This window comes from Salvelinus fontinalis, unplaced genomic scaffold (assembly GCF_029448725.1).
Source record: "Salvelinus fontinalis isolate EN_2023a unplaced genomic scaffold, ASM2944872v1 scaffold_0319, whole genome shotgun sequence".
Classification (NCBI taxonomy): Eukaryota; Metazoa; Chordata; class Actinopteri; order Salmoniformes; family Salmonidae; genus Salvelinus; species Salvelinus fontinalis.
In genome coordinates, this window is record NW_026600528.1 from 55,001 (window position 1) to 82,661 (window position 27,661).

Here is a 27,661-nt window from a genome sequence, read left to right on the forward strand (position 1 = left end):
TCCGTAATGAGATCGGTGGAGAAGGGGAGCGCAGGATCAGTCTCTCCAGGGCTAACAGTGCCTCTTACAGCGGCGGAGGAGAGAGCTGCAGCTTCGAGTCCTCTCTCTCGTCCCACTGTACCAACGCTGGGGTGTCGGTGTTGGAGGTCCCTCCAGAGAGCCAGCCGATACACAGAGAGAAGGTCAAGAGATACATCATAGAACACATTGATCTGGGAGCGTTCTACTACCACAAGTTCTTCTATGGGAAAGGTAAGAATTACGTTCCTGCATTACATTGATGGAAGCTAAGAGGAAAATAAGAATCTATCTGCAATTTTAAAGCTGATCAACAACCCTAAACAAATATATATTCCCGGGTGACGCAGTGGTCTAGAGCACTGCATCGCAGTGCTAGCTGCGCCACCAGAGTCTCTGGGTTCGCGCCCAGGCTCTGTCGCAGCCGGCCGCAACCGGGAGGTCCGTGGGGCGACTCACAATTGGCATAGCGTTGTCCGGGTTAGGGAGGGTTTGGCCGGTAGGGATATCCTTGTCTCAGTATGTAAATGTAATAAAATGCATGCACTCTACTGTAAGTCGCTCTGGATAAGAGCGTCTGCTAAATGACTAAAATGTAATATATATACAGTTGAAGTCGGGGGTTTACTTACACCTTAGCCAAATACATTTAAACTCAGTTTTTCACAATTCCTGACATTTAATCCTAGTAAAAATTCCCTCTCTTAGGTCAGTTAGGATCACTACTTTATTTTAAGAAATTGAAGTGTCAGAATAATAGTAGAGAGAATGATTTATTTCAGATTTTAATTTCTTTCCTGAGCGGTAGGACGGCTGCGTGGTCCCATGGTGTTTATACTTGCGTACTATTGTTTGTACAGATGCATTTGGTACCTTCAGGCATTTCGAAATTGTCCCAAGGATGAACCAGACTTGAACCAGACAATGTGTTTTAGGTCTTGGCTGATTTCTTTAGATTTTTCCATGATGTCAAGCAAAGAGGCACTGAGTTTGAAGGTAGGCCTTGAAATACATCCACAGGTACACCTCCAGTTGACTCAAGTGATGTCAATTTGTCACGCCCTGGCCTTAGTATTCTTTGTTTTCTTTATTATTTTAGTTAGGTCAGGGTGTGACATGGGGAATGTTTATGTTTTGTTGGTTTTGGGTGTTTATGGTAAAGGGGTTGTGTATAGTATATGGGTTTGTGTGGAGTACATGTTTCTAGTGTTGTCTATGTATGTTTAGTTGTCTAGGAGAGTCTATGGTTGCCTGAGTGAGTTCCCAATTAGAGACAGCTGATTTCGGTTGTCTCTGATTGGGAGCCTTATTTAGGGTAGCCATGGGCTCTCATTGGTTGTGGGTAATTGTCTATGTAGAACGTTTGTAGCCTGTATGTATGTGCACAACGTTTGTAGCTTCACGGTCGTTTTGTTGTTTTGTTCGTTTTGTTAAAGTGTTTCGTGTTTATTTTTTGTCATCTTTTAAAATAAAAGAAGATGGCTTATTTTCCAACTGCTGCGTTTTGGTCCGTCAATCCCCCACACGATCGTGACACAATTAGCCTATCAGAAGCTTCTAAAGCCATTACATCATTTTCTGGAATTTTCCAAGCTGTTTAAAGGCACAGTCAACTTAGTGTATGTAAACTTCTGACCCACTGGAATTGTGATACAGTGAATTATAAGTGAAATAATCTGTTTGTAAACAATTGTTTGAAAAATTACTTGTAGATGTCCTATCTGACTTGCCAAAACTATAGTTTGTTAACAAGAAATAACAAGAAATATGTGGAGTGGTTGAAAAATGAGTTTTAACGATTCCAACCTAGGTGTATGTAAACTTACGACTTCAACTGTCCATAGACGTACAGTACCAGTCCAACGTTTTAGAACAACTACTCATTCCAGGCTTTTTCTTCCTTTGTAGAATAACAGTGAAGACTTCAACACTATGAAAATAGACATATGGAATCATGTAGTAACCAAAAAAGTGTTAAACAATCATGTGTATCAGTCTGGGATTTGATTTGATGGATGAGGACTTTTCTTTGGTTTCTATATATATCTTTACAGTACCAGTCAAAGGTTTGGACACATCTCCTCATTCAAGGGTTTTTATCTATTTTTACTATTTTCTACATTGTAGAATAATGAAGTGAAGACATCAAAACTATGAAATAACACATATGGAATCATGTAGTAACCAAAAAAAGTGTTAAACAAATCAAAATATATTTTAGATTTTAGATTCTTCAAAGTAACCACCCTTTGCCTTGATGACAGCTTTGCACACTCTTGGCATTCGCTCAACCAGCTTCACCTGGAATACTTTTCCAACAGTCTTGAAGGAGTTCCCACATATGCTGAGCACTTGTTGGCAGCTGTTCTTTCACTCTGCAGTCCGACTCATCCCAAACCATCTCAATTGGGTTGAGGTTGGGTGATTGTGGAGGCCAGGTCATCTGATGCAGCACTCCATCACTCTCCTTCTTGGTCAAACAGCCCTTACACAGCCTGGAGGTGTGTTGGGTCATTATCCTGTTGATAAACAAATGATAGTCCCACTAAGCCCAAACCAGATGGGATGGCGTATTGCTGCAGTATGCTCTTGTAGCCATGCCGGTTAAGTGTGCCTTGAATTCTAAATAAATCACAGACAGTGTCACCAGCAAAGCACCCCCACACCATGACACCTCCTCCTCCATGCTTCACGGTGGGAACCCACACCATGACACCTCCTCCTCCATGCTTCACGGTGGGAACCCACACCATGACACCTCCTCCTCCATGCTTCACGGTGGGAACCCACACCATGACACCTCCTCCTCCATGCTTCACGGTGGGAACCCACACCATGACACCTCCTCCTCCATGCTTCACGGTGGTAACCAGACATGCGGAGATCATCCGTTCACACATCTCACAAGATGGTGGTTGGAACCAGAAATCTCCCATTTGGATTCCAGACCAAAGCAAGTCTCTTCTTCTTACTTATTCCTTCAGTGGTTTCTCTAACATTTTGACCATGCAGGCCTGATTCACACAGTTTCCTGTACAGTTGATGTTGAGATGTGTCTGTTACTTGCACTCTGTGAAGCATTTATTTGGCTCATTCATCCCCCCTCCTCTCCCCTGGAACTACTCCCCAGGTTGTTGCTGTCAATGAGAATGTGTTCTCAGTCAATTTAACTGCTAAAATAAGGGTTAAATAAAACCATTTAAACATTTGGCCTGCAATTCCTGAGGCTGGTGACTAATGAACGTATCCTCTGCAGCAGAGGTAACTCTGGGTCTTCCTTTCCTGAGTCTGGTGACTAATGAACTAATCCTCTGCAGCAGAGGTAACTCTGGGTCTTCCTTTCCTGAGTCTGGTGACTAATGAACTAATCCTCTGCAGCAGAGGTAACTGGGTCTTCCTTTTCTGAGTCTGGTGACTAATGAACTAATCCTCTGCAGCAGAGGTAACTCTGGATCTTCCTTTCCTGTGGCGGTCCTCATGAGAGACAGTTTCATCATAGCTCTTGATGATTTTTGCGACCGCACTTGAAGAAACTATTAACGTTCTTGACATTTTCTGCATTCACTGACTATCATGTCTTAAAGTAATGATGGACTGTCGTTTCTCTTTGCTTATTTGAGCTGTTCTTGCCATAATATGGACTTGGTCTTTTACCAAATGGGGCTATCTTCTGTATACCACCCCTACCTTGTCACAACACAACCGATTGGCTCAAACGCATTAAGGATAGAAATTCCACAAATTCACTTTTAACAAGGCACACCTGTTAGAGAATAGTACAAAATAAAGAAAAACCCTTGAATAAGTAGGTGTTTTAAAACTTTAGACAGATGTTGTATATAATAATAATCAATTAACTTACTTTTCACACAAGTTTCATCAGTTGCTGAGAAACAACTCTAAAGGGCAGAACCAACACTAATTAGGGGTGTGCAACTTTTCAGACACTAAATGGTTAACTTCTTATGGCTGCAGCCCGACACCGTACACTTATGACAAAATCCAGCTCAAAGTGCAGGGCGCGAAATTCAAGAAGATATTTTTTTTTAAATATTTAACTTTCACACATTAATGGGAAGAGAATATGACATCTGGTTCCCTCCAGGAGTTCTCAGCCAGACTACTTTTCTGCTTTCTTTTCACACTATAAAAAACGCTGATGCTCTTCTCCTAGTGGAGACCCAGTCCCTCTAGTTCTCAACCAGTTATCTGCTCTGTACAAAACAGAGAGAGCCGTGTGTGTGTGTGTGTGTGTGTGTGTGTGTGTGTGTGTGTGTGTGTGTGTGTGTGTGTGTGTGTGTGTGTGTGTGTGTGTGTGTGTGTGTGTGTGTGTGTGTGTGTGTGTGTGTGTGTGTGTGTGTTTTCGGAGTGTGTCTGTGTTTTCCGTGCGTGCGTTTTTTTTGGTGTGTGTGTTTTCGGGGTGTGTGTTTTCTGGGTGTGTGTGTTTTCGGGGTGTGTGTTTTCGGTGTGTGTGTTTTCGGGGTGTGTGTTTTCGGGGTGTGTGTTTTCGGGGTGTGTGTGTTCAGTGTTTTTAGTGTGTGTTATTTTCTCAACTCCCAGGAAGACCAGGGGTTTGTAATGTGAGAAGTAAGGTGGTGAGGGTTGAGGGGGTTGAGGGGGGAGGCAGTTGTTCCTCCAGGGGGACTAGGAGGGGGTGTGGATGGGGGGTGTCAGCATTAAACCTTGGGGCATCCAAACCGCAGCACAGTCCCAGAGATCCTCATTATAACACAACTGTGTCTGACTCTGAAAATACCACCTCTCTCTCTCAACTCATTTCATCACCATGCAGGTAGTGTTTCCTCTCTCTCTCAACTCATTTCATCACCATGCAGGTAGTGTTTCCTCTCTCAACTCATTTCATCACCATACAGGTAGTGTTTCCTCTCTCTCTCAACTCATTTCATCACCATACAGGTAGTGTTTCCTCTCTCAACTCATTTCAACACCATGCAGGTAGTGTTTCCTCTCTCAACTCATTTCATCACCATACAGGTAGTGTTTCCTCCCTCTCTCAACTCATTTCATCACCATACAGGTAGTGTTTCCTCTCTCAACTCATTTCATCACCATGCAGGTAGTGTTTCCTCTCTCAACTCATTTCATCACCATGCAGGTAGTGTTTCCTCTCTCAACTCATTTCATCACCATGCAGGTAGTGTTTCCTCTCTCAACTCATTTCATCACCATGCAGGTAATGTTTCCTCTCTCAACTCATTTCATCACCATGCAGGTAGTGTTTCCTCTCTCAACTCATTTCATCACCATGCAGGTAGTGTTTCCTCCCTCTCTCAACTCATTTCATCACCATGCAGGTAGTGTTTCCTCTCTCAACTCATTTCAACACCATGCAGGTAGTGTTTCCTCTCTCAACTCATTTCATCACCATGCAGGTAGTGTTTCCTCTCTCAACTCATTTCATCACCATGCAGGTAGTGTTTCCTCTCTCTCTCAACTCATTTCATCACCATGCAGGTAGTGTTTCCTCTCTCAACTCATTTCATCACCATACAGGTAGTGTTTCCTCTCTCAACTCATTTCATCACCATGCAGGTAGTGTTTCCTCTCTCAACTCATTTCATCACCATGCAGGTAGTGTTTCCTCTCTCAACTCATTTCATCACCATACAGGTAGTGTTTCCTCTCTCAACTCATTTCATCACCATGCAGGTAGTGTTTCCTCTCAACTCATTTCATCACCATACAGGTAGTGTTTCCTCTCTCAACTCATTTCATCACCATACAGGTAGTGTTTCCTCTCTCAACTCATTTCATCACCATGCAGGTAGTGTTTCCTCTCTCTCTCAACTCATTTCATCACCATGCAGGTAGTGTTTCCTCTCTCAACTCATTTCATCACCATGCAGGTAGTGTTTCCTCCCTCAACTCATTTCATCACCATGCAGGTAGTGTTTCCTCCCTCTCTCAACTCATTTCATCACCATGCAGGTAGTGTTTCCTCTCTCAACTCATTTCATCACCATGCAGGTAGTGTTTCCTCTCTCTCTCAACTCATTTCATCACCATACAGGTAGTGTTTCCTCTCTCTCTCAACTCATTTCATCACCATGCAGGTAGTGTTTCCTCTCTCAACTCATTTCATCACCATACAGGTAGTGTTTCCTCTCTCTCTCAACTCATTTCATCACCATACAGGTAGTGTTTCCTCCCTCTCTCAACTCATTTCATCACCATACAGGTAGTGTTTCCTCTCTCAACTCATTTCATCACCATACAGGTAGTGTTTCCTCTCTCAACTCATTTCATCACCATACAGGTAGTGTTTCCTCTCTCTCTCAACTCATTTCATCACCATGCAGGTAGTGTTTCCTCTCTCAACTCATTTCATCACCATACAGGTAGTGTTTCCTCTCTCTCTCAACTCATTTCATCACCATACAGGTAGTGTTTCCTCCCTCTCTCAACTCATTTCATCACCATGCAGGTAGTGTTTCCTCTCTCAACTCATTTCATCACCATACAGGTAGTGTTTCCTCTCTCAACTCATTTCATCACCATGCAGGTAGTGTTTCCTCTCTCAACTCATTTCATCACCATACAGGTAGTGTTTCCTCCCTCAACTCATTTCATCACCATGCAGGTAGTGTTTCCTCTCTCAACTCATTTCATCACCATACAGGTAGTGTTTCCTCCCTCAACTCATTTCATCACCATACAGGTAGTGTTTCCTCCCTCTCTCAACTCATTTCATCACCATACAGGTAGTGTTTCCTCCCTCAACTCATTTCATCACCATGCAGGTAGTGTTTCCTCCCTCTCTCAACTCATTTCATCACCATGCAGGTAGTGTTTCCTCCCTCAACTCATTTCATCACCATGCAGGTAGTGTTTCCTCTCTCAACTCATTTCATCACCATGCAGGTAGTGTTTCCTCTCTCAACTCATTTCATCACCATGCAGGTAGTGTTTCCTCTCTCAACTCATTTCATCACCATGCAGGTAGTGTTTCCTCTCTCAACTCATTTCATCACCATACAGGTAGTGTTTCCTCTCTCAACTCATTTCATCACCATACAGGTAGTGTTTCCTCTCTCAACTCATTTCATCACCATGCAGGTAGTGTTTCCTCCCTCTCTCAACTCATTTCATCACCATACAGGTAGTGTTTCCTCTCTCAACTCATTTCATCACCATACAGGTAGTGTTTCCTCTCTCAACTCATTTCATCACCATGCAGGTAGTGTTTCCTCTCTCTCTCAACTCATTTCATCACCATACAGGTAGTGTTTCCTCTCTCAACTCATTTCATCACCATGCAGGTAGTGTTTCCTCTCTCAACTCATTTCATCACCATGCAGGTAGTGTTTCCTCTCTCAACTCATTTCATCACCATGCAGGTAGTGTTTCCTCTCTCAACTCATTTCATCACCATGCAGGTAGTGTTTCCTCTCTCTCTCAACTCATTTCATCACCATGCAGGTAGTGTTTCCTCTCTCAACTCATTTCATCACCATGCAGGTAGTGTTTCCTCTCTCTCTCAACTCATTTCATCACCATGCAGGTAGTGTTTCCTCTCTCAACTCATTTCATCACCATACAGGTAGTGTTTCCTCCCTCTCTCAACTCATTTCATCACCATACAGGTAGTGTTTCCTCTCTCAACTCATTTCATCACCATACAGGTAGTGTTTCCTCTCTCAACTCATTTCATCACCATGCAGGTAGTGTTTCCTCTCTCAACTCATTTCATCACCATACAGGTAGTGTTTCCTCTCTCTCTCAACTCATTTCATCACCATGCAGGTAGTGTTTCCTCTCTCAACTCATTTCATCACCATGCAGGTAGTGTTTCCTCTCTCAACTCATTTCATCACCATACAGGTAGTGTTTCCTCTCTCAACTCATTTCATCACCATACAGGTAGTGTTTCCTCTCTCAACTCATTTCATCACCATGCAGGTAGTGTTTCCTCTCTCAACTCATTTCATCACCATGCAGGTAGTGTTTCCTCTCTCAACTCATTTCATCACCATACAGGTAGTGTTTCCTCTCTCTCTCAACTCATTTCATCACCATGCAGGTAGTGTTTCCTCTCTCAACTCATTTCATCACCATGCAGGTAGTGTTTCCTCTCTCTCTCAACTAATTTCATCACCATGCAGGTAGTGTTTCCTCTCTCTCTCAACTCATTTCATCACCATGCAGGTAGTGTTTCCTCTCTCAACTCATTTCATCACCATGCAGGTAGTGTTTCCTCTCTCTCTCAACTAATTTCATCACCATGCAGGTAGTGTTTCCTCTCTCTCTCAACTCATTTCATCACCATGCAGGTAGTGTTTCCTCTCTCAACTCATTTCATCACCATACAGGTAGTGTTTCCTCTCTCAACTCATTTCATCACCATACAGGTAGTGTTTCCTCTCTCTCTCAACTCATTTCATCACCATGCAGGTAGTGTTTCCTCTCTCAACTCATTTCATCACCATGCAGGTAGTGTTTCCTCTCTCAACTCATTTCATCACCATACAGGTAGTGTTTCCTCTCTCAACTCATTTCATCACCATACAGGTAGTGTTTCCTCTCTCAACTCATTTCATCACCATGCAGGTAGTGTTTCCTCTCTCTCTCAACTCATTTCATCACCATACAGGTAGTGTTTCCTCTCTCAACTCATTTCATCACCATACAGGTAGTGTTTCCTCTCTCTCTCAACTCATTTCATCACCATACAGGTAGTGTTTCCTCTCTCAACTCATTTCATCACCATGCAGGTAGTGTTTCCTCTCTCTCTCAACTCATTTCATCACCATACAGGTAGTGTTTCCTCTCTCTCTCAACTCATTTCATCACCATGCAGGTAGTGTTTCCTCTCTCAACTCATTTCATCACCATGCAGGTAGTGTTTCCTCTCTCAACTCATTTCATCACCATACAGGTAGTGTTTCCTCTCTCAACTCATTTCATCACCATACAGGTAGTGTTTCCTCTCTCAACTCATTTCATCACCATGCAGGTAGTGTTTCCTCTCTCTCTCAACTCATTTCATCACCATGCAGGTAGTGTTTCCTCTCTCAACTCATTTCATCACCATGCAGGTAGTGTTTCCTCCCTCTCTCAACTCATTTCATCACCATGCAGGTAGTGTTTCCTCTCTCTCTCAACTCATTTCATCACCATACAGGTAGTGTTTCCTCCCTCTCTCAACTCATTTCATCACCATACAGGTAGTGTTTCCTCTCTCTCTCAACTCATTTCATCACCATACAGGTAGTGTTTCCTCTCTCTCTCAACTCATTTCATCACCATACAGGTAGTGTTTCCTCCCTCTCTCAACTCATTTCATCACCATGCAGGTAGTGTTTCCTCCCTCTCTCAACTCATTTCATCACCATACAGGTAGTGTTTCCTCTCTCTCTCAACTCATTTCATCACCATGCAGGTAGTGTTTCCTCTCTCAACTCATTTCATCACCATGCAGGTAGTGTTTCCTCTCTCAACTCATTTCATCACCATACAGGTAGTGTTTCCTCTCTCTCTCAACTCATTTCATCACCATGCAGGTAGTGTTTCCTCTCTCTCTCAACTCATTTCATCACCATACAGGTAGTGTTTCCTCTCTCTCTCAACTCATTTCATCACCATACAGGTAGTGTTTCCTCTCTCTCTCAACTCATTTCATCACCATACAGGTAGTGTTTCCTCTCTCAACTAATTTCATCACCATGCAGGTAGTGTTTCCTCTCTCAACTCATTTCATCACCATACAGGTAGTGTTTCCTCTCTCAACTCATTTCATCACCATACAGGTAGTGTTTCCTCTCTCAACTCATTTCATCACCATGCAGGTAGTGTTTCCTCTCTCAACTCATTTCATCACCATACAGGTAGTGTTTCCTCTCTCAACTCATTTCATCACCATGCAGGTAATGTTTCCTCTCTCAACTCATTTCATCACCATGCAGGTAGTGTTTCCTCTCTCTCTCAACTCATTTCATCACCATACAGGTAGTGTTTCCTCTCTCAACTCATTTCATCACCATGCAGGTAGTGTTTCCTCTCTCAACTCATTTCATCACCATGCAGGTAATGTTTCCTCTCTCAACTCATTTCATCACCATGCAGGTAGTGTTTCCTCTCTCTCTCAACTCATTTCATCACCATGCAGGTAGTGTTTCCTCTCTCAACTCATTTCATCACCATGCAGGTAGTGTTTCCTCTCTCAACTCATTTCATCACCATGCAGGTAGTGTTTCCTCTCTCTCTCAACTCATTTCATCACCATACAGGTAGTGTTTCCTCTCTCAACTCATTTCATCACCATACAGGTAGTGTTTCCTCTCTCTCTCAACTCATTTCATCACCATACAGGTAGTGTTTCCTCTCTCAACTCATTTCATCACCATACAGGTAGTGTTTCCTCCCTCTCTCAACTCATTTCATCACCATGCAGGTAGTGTTTCCTCTCTCAACTCATTTCATCACCATACAGGTAGTGTTTCCTCTCTCTCTCAACTCATTTCATCACCATACAGGTAATGTTTCCTCTCTCAACTCATTTCATCACCATGCAGGTAGTGTTTCCTCTCTCTCTCAACTCATTTCATCACCATACAGGTAGTGTTTCCTCTCTCTCTCAACTCATTTCATCACCATGCAGGTAGTGTTTCCTCTCTCAACTCATTTCATCACCATACAGGTAGTGTTTCCTCTCTCAACTCATTTCATCACCATACAGGTAGTGTTTCCTCTCTCTCTCAACTCATTTCATCACCATGCAGGTAGTGTTTCCTCTCTCAACTCATTTCATCACCATGCAGGTAGTGTTTCCTCTCTCTCTCAACTCATTTCATCACCATACAGGTAGTGTTTCCTCTCTCTCTCAACTCATTTCATCACCATACAGGTAGTGTTTCCTCCCTCAACTCATTTCATCACCATACAGGTAGTGTTTCCTCTCTCAACTCATTTCATCACCATGCAGGTAGTGTTTCCTCCCTCTCTCAACTCATTTCATCACCATGCAGGTAGTGTTTCCTCTCTCAACTCATTTCATCACCATGCAGGTAGTGTTTCCTCTCTCAACTCATTTCAACACCATGCAGGTAGTGTTTCCTCTCTCAACTCATTTCATCACCATACAGGTAGTGTTTCCTCTCTCAACTCATTTCATCACCATGCAGGTAGTGTTTCCTCTCTCTCTCAACTCATTTCATCACCATACAGGTAGTGTTTCCTCTCTCAACTCATTTCATCACCATACAGGTAGTGTTTCCTCTCTCAACTCATTTCATCACCATGCAGGTAGTGTTTCCTCTCTCTCTCAACTCATTTCATCACCATGCAGGTAGTGTTTCCTCTCTCAACTCATTTCATCACCATACAGGTAGTGTTTCCTCTCTCAACTCATTTCATCACCATACAGGTAGTGTTTCCTCTCTCAACTCATTTCATCACCATACAGGTAGTGTTTCCTCTCTCTCTCAACTCATTTCATCACCATACAGGTAGTGTTTCCTCTCTCTCTCAACTCATTTCATCACCATACAGGTAGTGTTTCCTCTCTCAACTAATTTCATCACCATGCAGGTAGTGTTTCCTCTCTCTCTCAACTCATTTCATCACCATGCAGGTAGTGTTTCCTCTCTCAACTAATTTCATCACGATGCAGGTAGTGTTTCCTCTCTCTCTCAACTCATTTCATCACCATACAGGTAGTGTTTCCTCTCTCTCTCAACTCATTTCATCACCATGCAGGTAGTGTTTCCTCTCTCAACTCATTTCATCACCATGCAGGTAGTGTTTCCTCTCTCTCTCAACTCATTTCATCACCATACAGGTAGTGTTTCCTCTCTCAACTCATTTCATCACCATGCAGGTAGTGTTTCCTCTCTCAACTCATTTCATCACCATACAGGTAGTGTTTCCTCTCTCAACTCATTTCATCACCATACAGGTAGTGTTTCCTCCCTCTCTCAACTCATTTCATCACCATGCAGGTAGTGTTTCCTCTCTCAACTCATTTCATCACCATACAGGTAGTGTTTCCTCTCTCTCTCAACTAATTTCATCACCATACAGGTAGTGTTTCCTCTCTCAACTCATTTCATCACCATACAGGTAGTGTTTCCTCTCTCAACTCATTTCATCACCATGCAGGTAGTGTTTCCTCTCTCTCTCAACTCATTTCATCACCATACAGGTAGTGTTTCCTCTCTCAACTCATTTCATCACCATGCAGGTAGTGTTTCCTCTCTCAACTCATTTCATCACCATGCAGGTAGTGTTTCCTCTCTCAACTCATTTCATCACCATACAGGTAGTGTTTCCTCTCTCAACTCATTTCATCACCATGCAGGTAGTGTTTCCTCCCTCTCTCAACTCATTTCATCACCATGCAGGTAGTGTTTCCTCTCTCAACTCATTTCATCACCATGCAGGTAGTGTTTCCTCTCTCTCTCAACTCATTTCATCACCATACAGGTAGTGTTTCCTCTCTCTCTCAACTCATTTCATCACCATACAGGTAGTGTTTCCTCTCTCAACTCATTTCATCACCATGCAGGTAGTGTTTCCTCTAGTGTTTTCTCCTAAGTCCCTCTGACAGCTACTGCACCTATCCACCATTATAATGAATCAGGACAGTTTGAGACATGGAGAACACACACATTCAGAGGAATATGACTCCAGTCACATGACATCACATGGTGCTAGAGAACTGACTCTGTCAGCTCTTCGTGTGTGTGTGTGTGCGTGTGTGCGTGTGTGTGCGTGTGTGTGTGTGTGTGTGTGTGTGTGTGTGTGTGTGTGTGTGTGTGTGTGTGTGTGTGTGTGTGTGTGTGTGTGTGTGTGTGTGTGTGTGTGTGTGTGTGTGTGTGTGAGTGTGTGTGTGTGTGTGTGTGTCAGTGAGCTGATTTTGTCTGGCTAGTGTGTAGCAAGAGAAGAATAGAACTACAACCTCCACCTGTTATAATGGTGTCTGTGGTAATACACCTGTTATAATGGTGTCTGTGGTAATACACCTGTTATAATGGAGTCTGTAATACACCTGTTATAATGGTGTCTGTGGTAATACACCTGTTATAATGGTGTCTGTAATACACCTGTTATAATGGTGTCTGTGGTAATACACCTGTTATAATGGAGTCTGTAATACACCTGTTATAATGGTGTCTGTGGTAATACACCTGTTATAATGGAGTCTGTAATACACCTGTTATAATGGTGTCTGTGGTAATACACCTGTTATAATGGTGTCTGTAATACACCTGTTATAATGGTGTCTGTGGTACACCTGTTATAATGGTGTCTGTGGTAATACACCTGTTATAATGGAGTCTGTAATACACCTGTTATAATGGAGTCTGTAATACACCTGTTATAATGGTGTCTGTGGTAATACACCTGTTATAATGGTGTCTGTGGTAATACACCTGTTATAATGGTGTCTGTGGTAATACACCTGTTATAATGGAGTCTGTAATACACCTGTTATAATGGTGTCTGTGGTAATACACCTGTTATAATGGTGTCTGTAATACACCTGTTATAATGGTGTCTGTGGTACACCTGTTATAATGGTGTCTGTGGTAATACACCTGTTATAATGGAGTCTGTAATACACCTGTTATAATGGAGTCTGTAATACACCTGTTATAATGGTGTCTGTGGTAATACACCTGTTATAATGGTGTCTGTGGTAATACACCTGTTATAATGGTGTCTGTAATACACCTGTTATAATGGTGTCTGTAATACACCTGTTATAATGGTGTCTGTGGTAATACACCTGTTATAATGGTGTCTGTGGTACACCTGTTATAATGGTGTCTGTGGTAATACACCTGTTATAATGGTGTCTGTGGTAATACACCTGTTATAATGGAGTCTGTAATACACCTGTTATAATGGTGTCTGTGGTAATACACCTGTTATAATGGTGTCTGTAATACACCTGTTATAATGGTGTCTGTGGTACACCTGTTATAATGGTGTCTGTGGTACACCTGTTATAATGGTGTCTAGGGTAATACACCTGTTATAATGGTGTCTGTAATACACCTGTTAAAATGGTGTCTGTGGTAATACACCTGTTATAATGGTGTCTGTGGTACACCAGTTATAATGGTGTCTGTGGTACACCTGTTATAATGGTGTCTGTGGTACACCTGTTATAATGGTGTCTGTAATACACCTGTTACAATGGTGTCTGTAATACACCTGTTATAATAGTGTCTGTAATACACCTGTTATAATGGTGTCTGTGGTAATACACCTGTTATAATGGTGTCTGTAATACACCTGTTATAATGGAGTCTGTAATACACCTGTTATAATGGTGTCTGTGGTACACCTGTTATAATGGAGTCTGTGGTAATACACCTGTTATAATGGAGTCTGTAATACACCTGTTATAATGGTGTCTGTGGTACACCTGTTATAATGGAGTCTGTGGTAATACACCTGTTACAATGGTGTCTGTAATACACCTGTTATAATGGTGTCTGTAATACACCTGTTATAATGGTGTCTGTGGTACACCTGTTATAATGGTGTCTGTGGTACACCTGTTATAATGGTGTCTGTAATACACCTGTTATAATGGAGTCTGTAATACACCTGTTATAATGGTGTCTGTGGTACACCTGTTATAATGGAGTCTGTGGTAATACACCTGTTATAATGGAGTCTGTAATACACCTGTTATAATGGTGTCTGTGGTAATACACCTGTTATAATGGTGTCTGTGGTAATACACCTGTTATAATGGTGTCTGTGGTAATACACCTGTTATAATGGTGTCTGTAATACACCTGTTATAATGGAGTCTGTAATACACCTGTTATAATGGTGTCTGTGGTACACCTGTTATAATGGTGTCTGTAATACACCTGTTATAATGGTGTCTGTGGTACACCTGTTATAATGGAGTCTGTAATACACCTGTTATAATGGAGTCTGTGGTACACCTGTTATAATGGTGTCTGTAATACACCTGTTATAATGGTGTCTGTGGTAATACACCTGTTATAATGGTGTCTGTAATACACCTGTTATAATGGAGTCTGTAATACACCTGTTATAATGGTGTCTGTGGTAATACACCTGTTATAATGGTGTCTGTAATACACCTGTTATAATGGAGTCTGTAATACACCTGTTATAATGGTGTCTGTGGTACACCTGTTATAATGGTGTCTGTGGTACACCTGTCATAATGGTGTCTGTGGTAATACACCTGTTATAATGGTGTCTGTGGTACACCTGTTATAATGGTGTCTGTGGTAATACACCTGTTATAATGGTGTCTGTGGTACACCTGTTATAATGGTGTCTGTGGTACACCTGTTATAATGGTGTCTGTAATACACCTGTTATAATGGTGTCTGTGGTACACCTGTTATAATGGTGTCTGTGGTACACCTGTTATAATGGTGTCTGTAATACACCTGTTATAATGGTGTCTGTGGTAATACACCTGTTATAATGGTGTCTGTGGTAATACACCTGTTATAATGGTGTCTGTAATACACCTGTTATAATGGAGTCTGTAATACACCTGTTATAATGGTGTCTGTGGTACACCTGTTATAATGGTGTCTGTGGTACACCTGTTATAATGGTGTCTGTGGTACACCTGTTATAATGGTGTCTGTAATACACCTGTTATAATGGTGTCTGTGGTACACCTGTTATAATGGTGTCTGTGGTAATACACCTGTTATAATGGTGTCTGTAATACACCTGTTATAATGGAGTCTGTAATACACCTGTTATAATGGTGTCTGTGGTACACCTGTTATAATGGTGTCTGTGGTACACCTGTCATAATGGTGTCTGTGGTAATACACCTGTTATAATGGTGTCTGTGGTACACCTGTTATAATGGTGTCTGTGGTAATACACCTGTTATAATGGTGTCTGTGGTACACCTGTTATAATTTTGTCTGTGGTACAACTGTTATAATGGTGTCTGTAATACACCTGTTATAATGGAGTCTGTAATACACCTGTTATAATGGTGTCTGTGGTACAACTGTTATAATGGTGTCTGTAATACACCTGTTATAATGGTGTCTGTGGTACACCTGTTATAATGGTGTCTGTGGTAATACACCTGTTATAATGGTGTCTGTAATACACCTGTTATAATGGTGTCTGTGCTACACCTGTTATAATGGTGTCTGTGGTACACCTGTTATAATGGTGTCTGTGGTACACCTGTCATAATGGTGTCTGTGGTAATACACCTGTTATAATGGTGTCTGTGGTACACCTGTTATAATGGTGTCTGTGGTAATACACCTGTTATAATGGTGTCTGTGGTAATACACCTGTTATAATGGAGTCTGTAATACACCTGTTATAATGGTGTCTGTGGTAATACACCTGTTATAATGGTGTCTGTGGTAATACACCTGTTATAATGGTGTCTGTGGTAATACACCTGTTATAATGGTGTCTGTGGTAATACACCTGTTATAATGGAGTCTGTAATACACCTGTTATAATGGTGTCTGTGGTAATACACCTGTTATAATGGTGTCTGTGGTAATACACCTGTTATAATGGTGTCTGTGGTAATACACCTGTTATAATGGTGTCTGTGGTAATACACCTGTTATAATGGAGTCTGTCATACACCTGTTATAATAGTGTCTGTAATACACCTGTTATAATGGTGTCTGTGGTACACCTGTTATAATGGTGTCTGTGGTACACCTGTTATAATGGTGTCTGTAATACACCTGTTATAATGGTGTCTGTAATACACCTGTTATAATGGTGTCTGTAATACACCTGTTATAATGGAGTCTGTCATACACCTGTTATAATGGTGTCTGTAATACACCTGTTATAATGGTGTCTGTGGTAATACACCTGTTATAATGGTGTCTGTGGTAATACACCTGTTATAATGGAGTCTGTCATACACCTGTTATAATAGTGTCTGTAATACACCTGTTATAATGGTGTCTGTGGTACACCTGTCATAATGGTGTCTGTGGTAATACACCTGTTATAATGGTGTCTGTGGTACACCTGTTATAATGGTGTCTGTGGTAATACACCTGTTATAATGGTGTCTGTGGTAATACACCTGTTATAATGGTGTCTGTAATACACCTGTTATAATGGTGTCTGTGGTACACCTGTTATAATGGTGTCTGTAATACACCTGTTATAATGGTGTCTGTGGTAATACACCTGTTATAATGGTGTCTGTGGTACACCTGTTATAATGGTGTCTGTAATACACCTGTTATAATGGTGTCTGTAATACACCTGTTATAATGGTGTCTGTGGTAATACACCTGTTATAATGGTGTCTGTGGTAATACACCTGTTATAATGGTGTCTGTGGTAATACACCTGTTATAATGGTGTCTGTAATACACCTGTTATAATGGTGTCTGTGGTAATACACCTGTTATAATGGTGTCTGTGGTAATACACCTGTTATAATGGTGTCTGTGGTAATACACATGTTATAATGGTGTCTGTAATACACCTGTTATAATGGAGTCTGTAATACACCTGTTATAATGGTGTCTGTGGTAATACACCTGTTATAATGGTGTCTGTAATACACCTGTTATAATGGTGTCTGTGGTACACCTGTTATAATGGAGTCTGTAATACACCTGTTATAATGGTGTCTGTGGTAATACACCTGTTATAATGGTGTCTGTAATACACCTGTTATAATGGTGTCTGTGGTAATACACCTGTTATAATGGTGTCTGTGGTACACCTGTTATAATGGTGTCTGTGGTACACCTGTTATAATGGTGTCTGTAATACACCTGTTATAATGGTGTCTGTGGTACACCTGTTATAATGGTGTCTGTGGTAATACACCTGTTATAATGGTGTCTGTGGTACACCTGTTATAATGGTGTCTGTAATACACCTGTTATAATGGAGTCTGTAATACACCTGTTATAATGGTGTCTGTAATACACCTGTTATAATGGTGTCTGTGGTACACCTGTTATAATGGTGTCTGAACAGGCAGTGGCTCAGGTGGTTGTTGTCCTTGATGATCTTTATGGCCTTCCTGTGACATCGGGTGGTGTAGGTGTCCTGGAGGGCGGGTAGTTTGCCCCCGGTGATGCGTTGGGCAGACCGCACCTACCTCTGGAGAGTCTCACGGTTGTGGGCGGAGCAGTTACCGTGCCAGGTGGTGATACAGCAAGACAGGATGCACCTTAATTGTGCTTACGTAAAAGTATGTGAGTGTATCAGGGGCCGAATTTCCTGAGGTTAAAAATGACGCTGTTGTTAAGGTAACTGAGCTAAACGACTATCGCCCGTAGTGCTCACTTCTGTCATCATGAAGTGCTTCGAGAGACTAGTCAAGGATCATATATCATATACCTGACACCCTAGACCCACTTCAGTTTGATTACCGCCCCAATAGATCCACAGATGATGCAATCGTCATCACACTGCACACTGCCCTGTCCCATCTGGACAAGAAGAATACCTATGTCAGAATGCTGTTCATTGACTACAGCTCAGCATTCAACACCATAGTACCCTCCAAGTTCATCATTAAGCTTGAGGCCCTGGGTCTCAACCCAGCCCTGTGCAATTTGGGTCCTGGACTTTCTGATGGGCCGCCCCCAGGTGGTGAAGGTAGGAAACAACATCTCCACACAATGTCTCCACGTGCTCTGGCAGCTTTCATGGCTGGGATCAGTTCTTTCCTCTTCTGGGGCACAGCTTCAGGATAGTCCTTGTTGAGGAAGATATACGTTCCTCTCAAGTTCATGGCTCTTTTCCAGAACAGCTACCTTGTCCTTGAACCTCAGGAACTTGACCACTATCGGCCTGGGCCTATCACCTTGGCCTGTCACTTGCTCCTGTCGCTTAGGGAGGTGGTGGGTTTTCTAGTCCTGTGGGCGCTCTCCACCTCAATCTTCCTGTGGTCCATCTTCAGTTTCTTCGAGATCATTTCCCTCACTTTGTGGATATTCGGCAATTTCGTGCCATGTTGTTCCGCCTTGATTGTCCCTCGATATAATGTGATTTATCCGTCATTGCGATCATGGATTCACACACAGAACTGATGTCCTCTCCATGACTTACAGAATGCTATCCTCTTGCCGTTCTCCTTTTTAAACTCTGCAGTTCTCCCAGGGTCAGCTCGATAACCGTTCTTCAGGTCCTGGGCCTCTCTAGTCAGGTCATCCATTCTTTTATTAGTTGATTCCACCAGTATTGTTCTTCAGGTCCTGGACCTCTCTGGTCAGGTCCATTATTGTATTAGTTGACTCCACCAGTATTGTTCTTCAGGTCCTGGACCACTCTGGTCCATTATTTTATTAGTTGACTCCACCAGTATTGTTCTTCAGGTCCTGGACCTCTCTGGTCCATTATTGTATTAGTTGACTCCACCAGTATTGTTCTTCAGGTCCTGGACCTCTCTGGTCCATTATGTTATTAGTTGACTCCACCAGTATTGTTCTTCAGGTCCTTGGCCTCTCTAGTCAGGTCCATTATTTTATTAGTTGACTCCACCAGTAGTGTTCTTCAGGTCCTGGACCTCTCTGGTCAGGTCGTCCATTATTTTATTAGTTGACTCCACCAGTATTGTTCTTCATGTCCTGGACCTCTCTAGTCAGGTCCATTATTTTATTAGTTGACTCCACCAGTATTGTTCTTCAGGTCCTGGACCTCTCTGGTCCATTATTGTATTAGTTGACTCCACCAGTATTGTTCTTCAGGTCCTGGGCCTCTCTAGTCAGGTCCATTATTTTATTAGTTGACTCCACCAGTATTGTTCTTCAGGTCCTGGACCTCTCTGGTCCATTATTTTATTAGTTGACTCCACCAGTATTGTTCTTCAGGTCCTGGGCCTCTCTAGTCAGGTCCATTATTTTATTAGTTGACTCCACCAGTATTGTTCTTCAGGTCCTGGACCTCTCTGGTCAGGTCCATTATTTTATTAGTTGACTCCACCAGTATTGTTCTTCAGGTCCTGGACCACTCTGGTCAGGTCCATTATTTTATTAGTTGACTCCACCAGTATTGTTCTTCAGGTCCTGGACCTCTCTGGTCAGGTCGTCCATTCTGTTATTAGTTGACTCCACCAGTATTGTTCTTCAGGTCCTGGACCACTCTGGTCAGGTCCATTATTTTATTAGTTGACTCCACCAGTATTGTTCTTCAGGTCCTGGACCTCTCTGGTCAGGTCGTCCATTCTGTTATTAGTTGACTCCACCAGTATTGTTCTTCAGGTCCTGGACCTCTCTGGTCCATTATGTTATTAGTTGACTCCACCAGTATTGTTCTTCAGGTCCTGGACCTCTCTGGTCCATTATGTTATTAGTTGACTACACCAGTATTTGGACAAAACACTTGAGGCTATTTTATTGTTGTTGTAACAACTGCTTATATAAATATTTTAGTTTGTTTAAAAGATCCTTCACCTGTGAGAGACACCACAGTCCTTAACGGTATTCCCGCTGACTTTGGTCTTTGCCATGGTAACAACGTACAGTACCCGTCAATGCCAAGAGTTTGCAAAGCTGTCATCAAGGCAAAGGGTGGCTATTTTGAAGAACATAAAATATAAAATATATTTTGATTTGTTTAACACTTTTTTGGTTACTACATGATTCCATATGTGTAATTTGTTAGTGTTGATGTTATTCTACAATGTAGAAAATAGTAAAAATAAAGAAAACCCTTGAATGAGTAGGTGTGTCCAAACTTTTGACTGGTTACTCCTCGCAGTTCCAGACAGGTCAGGGAAGATTGAAAACATTAACAAACAGAAGTGGTCTCGACACCCTAAAGCCCAGGACAATCCATGGTCCCATCCACAATGGCTAACTATGTCGCAGTCTGCGTTCAAGCCCTCAAGAAAACCCCACTAGCTTGATAGGCAGCTGGCTAACAGCTAGGCTAGCTGCTACGCCAAACAGCTCCTCTAAACCAACCTTGGTCGGCAGGATCACTAGACAGATAGTAGCAGTCCCAGCAACTGATGCCAACTGCGTCACGAGATCCAAACTCAAAAGGTAGCTAGCTAGTAACAAGACTTTTTCAATAGACTTTCAAAACAACAAAACAACATCAGGATATATGATGAACAGTGTAGCAGCAGCTATATACAGGGTCAGTAGATACAGTATGTATAGGGGTCAGGGGACTATATACAGGGTCAGTAGATACAGTATGTATAGGGGTCAGGGGACTATATACAGGGTCAGTAGATACAGTATAGGGGTCAGGGGACTATATACAGGGTCAGTAGATACAGTATGTATAGGGGTCAGGGGACTATATACAGGGTCAGTAGATACAGTATGTATAGGGGTCAGGGGACTATATACAGGGTCAGTAGATACAGTATGTATAGGGGTCAGGGGACTATATACAGGGTCAGTAGATACAGCATGTATTGGGGTCAGGGGACTATATACAGGGTCAGGGGACTATATACAGGGTCAGTAGATACAGTATGTATAGGGGTCAGGGGACTATATACAGGGTCAGTAGATACAGTATGTATAGGGGTCAGGGGACTATATACAGGGTCAGTAGATACAGTATGTATAGGGGTCAGGGGACTATATACAGGGTCAGTAGATACAGTATGTATAGGGGTTAGGGGACTATATACAGGGTCAGTAGATACAGTATGTATTGGGGTCAGGGGACTATATACAGGGTCAGTAGATAGAGTATGTATAGGGGTCAGTTAACTAGACATCAGGATATATGATAATCAGAGTAGCAGCAGCATATATGATAATTGTATGTGTGTGCGTGTAGAGTCAGTATAAATGTGTGTGCATGCTATGTGTGTTTTGGAGTGTCATTCTGCCATTCTGTTAGCTATTTATCTTATGGTTTGGGGATAGAAACTGTTCAGAAACCTGTTGTTGTCAGACTTGATACACCAGTACCGCTCGCTGTGCGGAACCAGAGAGAACAGTCTATGGCTTGATCTCTGTCCTACTCCTGACTTCTCTCTGTCATTGCCTGGGGTTAGTACCGCTCACTGTGGGGTTATGATCTGTTTGATTACCACACTACTGTGTGTTGGGCTCCAGTCCGACTCCCCCCTCCTCTCCTCTGCATGACATCACTACATTATTTCACACCTCTATTGTAACAGAAGAAGGGAGAGAGAGTACATCTGATTGTCCATCCTCATTGTTCTCCCAGATATCTAGATAGTACAACAGACTATGGTACCATCCTCATTCTTCTCCCAGATATCTAGACAGTATAGCAGACTATGCTACCATCCTCATTGTTCTCCTAGATATCTAGACAGTATAGCAGACTATGCTACCATCCTCATTGTTCTCCCAGATATCTAGACAGTACAGCAGACTATGCTACCATCCTCATTGTTCTCCTAGATATCTAGACAGTATAGCAGACTATGGTACCATCCTCATTCTTCTCCCAGATATCTAGATAGTACAGCAGACTATGCTACCATCCAGTGTTTTGTTCTACTTGAATTGTTTTTTTTCTGTAAGAATGTAAATAAGGTAGTTTTGTAGTTTATGAACACAGAAAAGAGAACATGGTGAAAGGCTCTACTATAGAGGGTGCAAAATCACTGAAGCTGGAGACTCATATCTCCCTCACTAGCTTTAAGCACCAGCTGTCAGAGCAGCTCACAGATCTCTGCACCTGTACACAGCCCATCTGTAAATAGCCCATCCAACTCCCTCATCCCCATACTGTATTTCTTTATTTATCTTGCTCTTTTGCACCCCAGTATCTCTACTTGCACATTCATCTTCTGCACATCTTTCACTCCAGTGTTTAATTGCTAAATTGTAATTACTTCGCCACCACGGCCTATTGATTACCTCACCTCCCTCATCCTACCTCATTTGCACACACTGACTTTTCTACTGTATTATTGACTGTATGTTTGTTTATTCCATGTGTAACTCTGTTGTTGTATGTGTCGAACTGCTTTGCTTTATTCTTGGCCAGGTCACAGTTGTAAATGAGAACTTGTTCTCAACTGGCCTGGTTAAATAAAGGTATTTTTTTTTAAAGGGTCTCTAGTCTCCCAGGAATCCCTGCTGCTGTTCTAATGTTTACTGTAATCAGGAACCTACCTGGCAGACGACAGACTCAGTGCATAGACTCATCCCAGATAACTATTAGCATTAAGCCCAACTAACCATTAGCATTTAGCCCAGTGAACTATTAGCATTTAGACCACATAACCATTACCAATGAGCCCAATTAGCCATTAGCCCAGAGAACTATTAGCATTTAGACCAAATAACCATGACCAATTAGCCCAATTAGCCATTAGCATTAGCGTAACCCTGGGTGTGTATGAGCATTAACATTAGCATAATCATGAGTGTGTGTGGAGCTATTTGTCTGGGCATGTAAAAAGTCAGTTTGTCTGATTGTTCCTCTCCTCTCCTCTCCTCTCCTCTCCTCTCCTCTCCTCTCCTCTCCTCTCCTCTCCTCTCCTCTCCTCTCCTCTCCTCTCCTCTCCTGTCCTGTCCTGTCCTGTCCTAACCTGTCCTGTCCTGTCCTGTCCTGCAGTGGATGGGAATCTGGGTCCAGTAGCAGTGTGTAGTCTGATAGTTGTCTTATTGTGTTCTGTCTTTCAGAACACCAGAACTACTTCGGAGTGGATGAGAACCTGGGTCCAGTAGCAGTCAGCATCAGGAGAGAGAAGCTGGATGAAGGGAAAGAGAAGGAATGGATGCAATATAACTACCGGGTCACCTTCAGGACCAGTCAGGTAAAAAAATAAATAAAAAAAAAGGATAATAAAAAATAAATATATAGATTAATAATAATAATAATTAAAAAAATAATAATAATAAAAAAATAATAATAAATAAAAAATAAATATATATATAAAAAAATAAAAAATAAAACAGTAGTAAAGAGTCTGTTGTCCCCCCACCTTTGACCCTGTTTCTCCTTGTTAGCCAAATAGCTAACTTTGCCTGAGCAAACAGAAAATTCAACAACACACATTTTGCTTTCTCCTTACTCGAATACCTGTATCCCATTATAAACATCCCAACAGCAAAAACCACCCCCAATCTCTCACACAGACATTCCAACAGAGACATTAATGGCATTAACCTGGTGCACACAGAAAACACATGAATCACAGTTTCAGTCAGTCAACCAGCCAGTCAGACAGTCAGTCAGCCAGCCAGTCAGTCAGTCAGTCAGGCAGTCAGTCAGGCAGTTATTCAGTCAGTCAACCAGCCAGTCAGTCAGACAGTCAGCCAGTTATTCAGTCACCCACCCAGTCAGTCAGTCAGCCAGTTATTCAGTCAGTCAACCAGCCAGTCAGTGTGTCAGTCAGCCAGTCAGTCAGTCAGCCAGTTATTCAGTTAGTCAACCAGCCAGTCAGTCAGTCAACCAGCCAGTTAGTCAGTCAGCCAGTTAATCATTTCTTCCAGCCAGTCAGTCAGTCGGGCAGTCATTCCGTCAGCCAGCCAGCCTTTCAGTCAGCCAGTTAGCCAGTTAGTTAGTCATTCAGTCAGCCAGCCAGTCAGTCAGTCAGCCAGTCAGTGTGTCAGTCAGCCAGCCAGTTAGTTAGTCATTCAGTCAGCCAATCAGTCAGTCAGTCAGCCAGTCAGTGTGTCAGTCAGCCAGCCAGTTAGTTAGTCATCCAGTCAGCCAGCCAGTCAGTCAGTCAGCCAGTCAGTGTGTCAGTCAGCCAGCCAGTTAGTTAGTCATCCAGTCAGCCAGCCAGTCAGTCAGTCAGCCAGTCAGTGTGTCAGTCAGCCAGCCAGTTAGTTAGTCAGTCAGTCAACCAGGCTTTTAGTCAGCCAGCCAGTCAGCCAGCCAGTTAGTTAGTCATCCAGTCAGCCAGCCAGTCAGTCAGTCAGCCAGTCAGTGTGTCAGTCAGCCAGCCAGTTAGTTAGTCAGTCAGTCAACCAGGCAGTTAGTCAGCCAGCCAGTCAGTCAGCCAGTTAGTCAGCCAGTCAGTCAGTCAGTCAGGCAGTTATTCAGTCAGTCAACCAGCCAGTCAGCCAGTCAGTCAGTCAGCCAGTTATTCAGTCACCCACCCAGTCAGTCAGTCAGCCAGTTATTCAGTCAGTCAACCAAACAGTTAGTCAGTCAGCCAGTTAATCATTTCTGCCAGCCAGTCAGTCACTCAGCCAGCCATTCAGTCACCCAGTCAGTGTGTCAGTCAGTCAGCCAGTCAGTGTGTCAGTCAGTCAGCCAGTCAGTCAGTGTGTCAGTCAGTCAGCCAGTCAGTCAGTGTGTCAGTCAGTCAGCCAGCCAGTCAGTGTGTCAGTCAGCCAGTCAGTCAGTCAGTCAGTCAGTCAGTCAGTTAGTCAGTCAGTCAGTCAGTCAGTGTGTCAGTCAGCCAGTCACTCAGTCAGTGTGTCAGTCAGCCAGTCAGTCAGTCAGTCAGTCAGTCAGCCAGTCAGTGTGTCAGTCAGTCAGTCAGCCAGTCAGTGTGTCAGTCAGTCAGTTATCCAGTCATCCAGTCATCCAGTCAGCCAGCCAGCCAGTCAGCCAGTCAGCCAGTTAGTTAGTCATTCCATCAGCCAGCCAGCCTTTCAGTCAGCCAGTCAGCCAGTTAGTTAGTCATTCAGTCAGCCAGCCAGCCTTTCCGTCAGCCAGTCAGCCAGTTAGTTAGTCATCCAGTCAGCCAGCCAGTCAGTCAGTCAGTCATTCCGTCAGCCAGCCAGCCTTTCAGTCAGCCAGTCAGCCAGTTAGTTAGTCATCCAGTCAGCCAGTTAGTTAGTCATCCAGTCAGCCAGTCAGCCAGTTAGTTAGTCAGCCAGTCAGCCCGTCAGCCAGTTAGTTAGTCATCCAGTCAGCCAGTCAGCCAGTTAGTTAGTCAGCCAGTCAGCCAGTCATCCACCCAGTCAGTCAGTCAGCCACTTATTCAGTCAGTCAACCAGCCAGCCAGTCAGCCAGTCAGCCAGTTAGTTAGTCATTCCATCAGCCAGCCAGCCTTTCAGTCAGCCAGTCAGCCAGTTAGTTAGTCATTCAGTCAGCCAGCCAGCCAGTTAGTTAGTCAGCCATCTAGTCACTCAGCCAGTCATTCAGTCACCCAGTCAGTCAGTCAGTCAGTCAGTCAGTCAGTGTGTCAGTCAGTCAGCCAGCCAGTCAGTGTGTCAGTCAGCCAGTCAGTCAGTCAGTCAGTCAGTTAGTCAGTCAGTCAGTCAGTGTGTCAGTCAGCCAGTCAGTCAGCCAGTCAGTCAGTCAGTCAGTCAGTCAGTGTGTCAGTCAGTCAGCCAGCCAGTCAGTGTGTCAGTCAGCCAGTCAGTCAGTCAGTCAGTCAGTCAGTTAGTCAGTCAGTCAGTCAGTGTGTCAGTCAGCCAGTCAGTCAGCCAGTCAGTCAGCCAGCCAGCCAGTCAGTCAGTCAGCCAGTTAGTTAGTCATTCCATCAGCCAGCCAGCCTTTCAGTCAGCCAGTCAGCCAGTTAGTTAGTCATTCAGTCAGCCAGCCAGCCTTTCAGTCAGCCAGTCAGCCAGTTAGTTAGTCATCCAGTCAGCCAGCCAGTCAGTCAGTCAGTCAGTCATTCCGTCAGCCAGCCAGCCTTTCAGTCAGCCAGTCAGCCAGTTAGTTAGTCATCCAGTCAGCCAGTTAGTTAGTCATCCAGTCAGCCAGTCAGCCAGTTAGTTAGTCATCCAGTCAGTCAGCCAGTCAGCCAGTTAGTTAGTCATCCAGTCAGCCAGTCAGCCAGTTAGTTAGTCATCCAGTCAGCCAGTCAGCCAGTTAGTTAGTCATCCAGTCAGCCAGTCAGCCAGTTAGTTAGTCATCCAGTCAGCCAGTCAGCCAGTTAGTTAGTCATCCAGTCATCCAGTCAGCCAGTTAGTTAGTCAGCCAGTCAGCCAGTTAGTTAGTCAGCCAGTCAGCCAGTCATCCAGTCAGTCAGTCAGTCATCCAGTCATCCAGTCAGCCAGTCAGTCAGTCAGTCATCCAGTCATCCAGTCATCCAGTCATCCAGTTAGTTAGTCAGCCAGTCAGCCAGTTAGTTAGTCAGCCAGTCAGCCAGTCATCCAGTCAGCCAGTCAGTCAGTCAGTCATCCAGTCATCCAGTCATCCAGTCATCCAGCCAGCCAGTTTGTCAACCAGTGACACAGACACACACAGACAGACTCAGCTGTCAGTGAATGACTCTAGGGGGTCTCTGAATAATGAAGGTGAAATAGATGCAGTATGCAGGACGGGGGTGTATGGGGGGGGGTGTATGGGGTGTATCAGGGGGGGGGGGGGTGTCACTGATATTAAATGTCAGTCCTGGTTTGAAGCGTAACCTTTAATCCATATTTCAACTAAATGGGTCACGCCAGCCGTCTCCTCTCGGTCACAGAGACAAGGTTAAACCCCCTGTTCACTCACTGATGGTGTATCTGCACTGCAGTGAACTCTCTCTCTCTCTCTCTCTCACTCACACTCACACTCACACTCACACACACACACACACACTCACACTCACACTCACACTCACACTCACACTCTCACACACACTCACACATTACCCTACTACACTTCACTCTGAAAATGTTTTTTCCAATAATGAAGTGAAAGAAGGGTGGAGGGTTGGAGGGATGGAGGGGGTGGAGGGATGGAGAGGGTGGAGGGATGGAGGTGGAGGGATGGAGGGATGGAGAGGGTGGAGGGATGGAGAGGGTGGAGGGATGGAGGTGGAGGGATGGAGAGGGTGGAGGGATGGAGGTGGAGGGAT

The 27,661-nt window shown here is 43.4% G+C and overlaps 1 protein-coding gene across 1 annotated transcript in view; it reads left to right on the forward strand.

Annotated features, from left to right (window-relative positions):
• The window catches only part of LOC129845585 (signal-induced proliferation-associated 1-like protein 2), a gene marked incomplete at its 3' end in the record, with an annotated part of 171,606 nt that overhangs the window by 27,412 nt on the left and 116,533 nt on the right, over positions 1 to 27,661 (forward strand). The window contains 2 exon segments of the mRNA XM_055913434.1: positions 1 to 252; positions 23,595 to 23,728. The exon segment at positions 1 to 252 is cut by the window's left edge and continues 411 nt beyond it. Coding sequence (XP_055769409.1) covers positions 1 to 252; positions 23,595 to 23,728 — 386 coding nt within the window.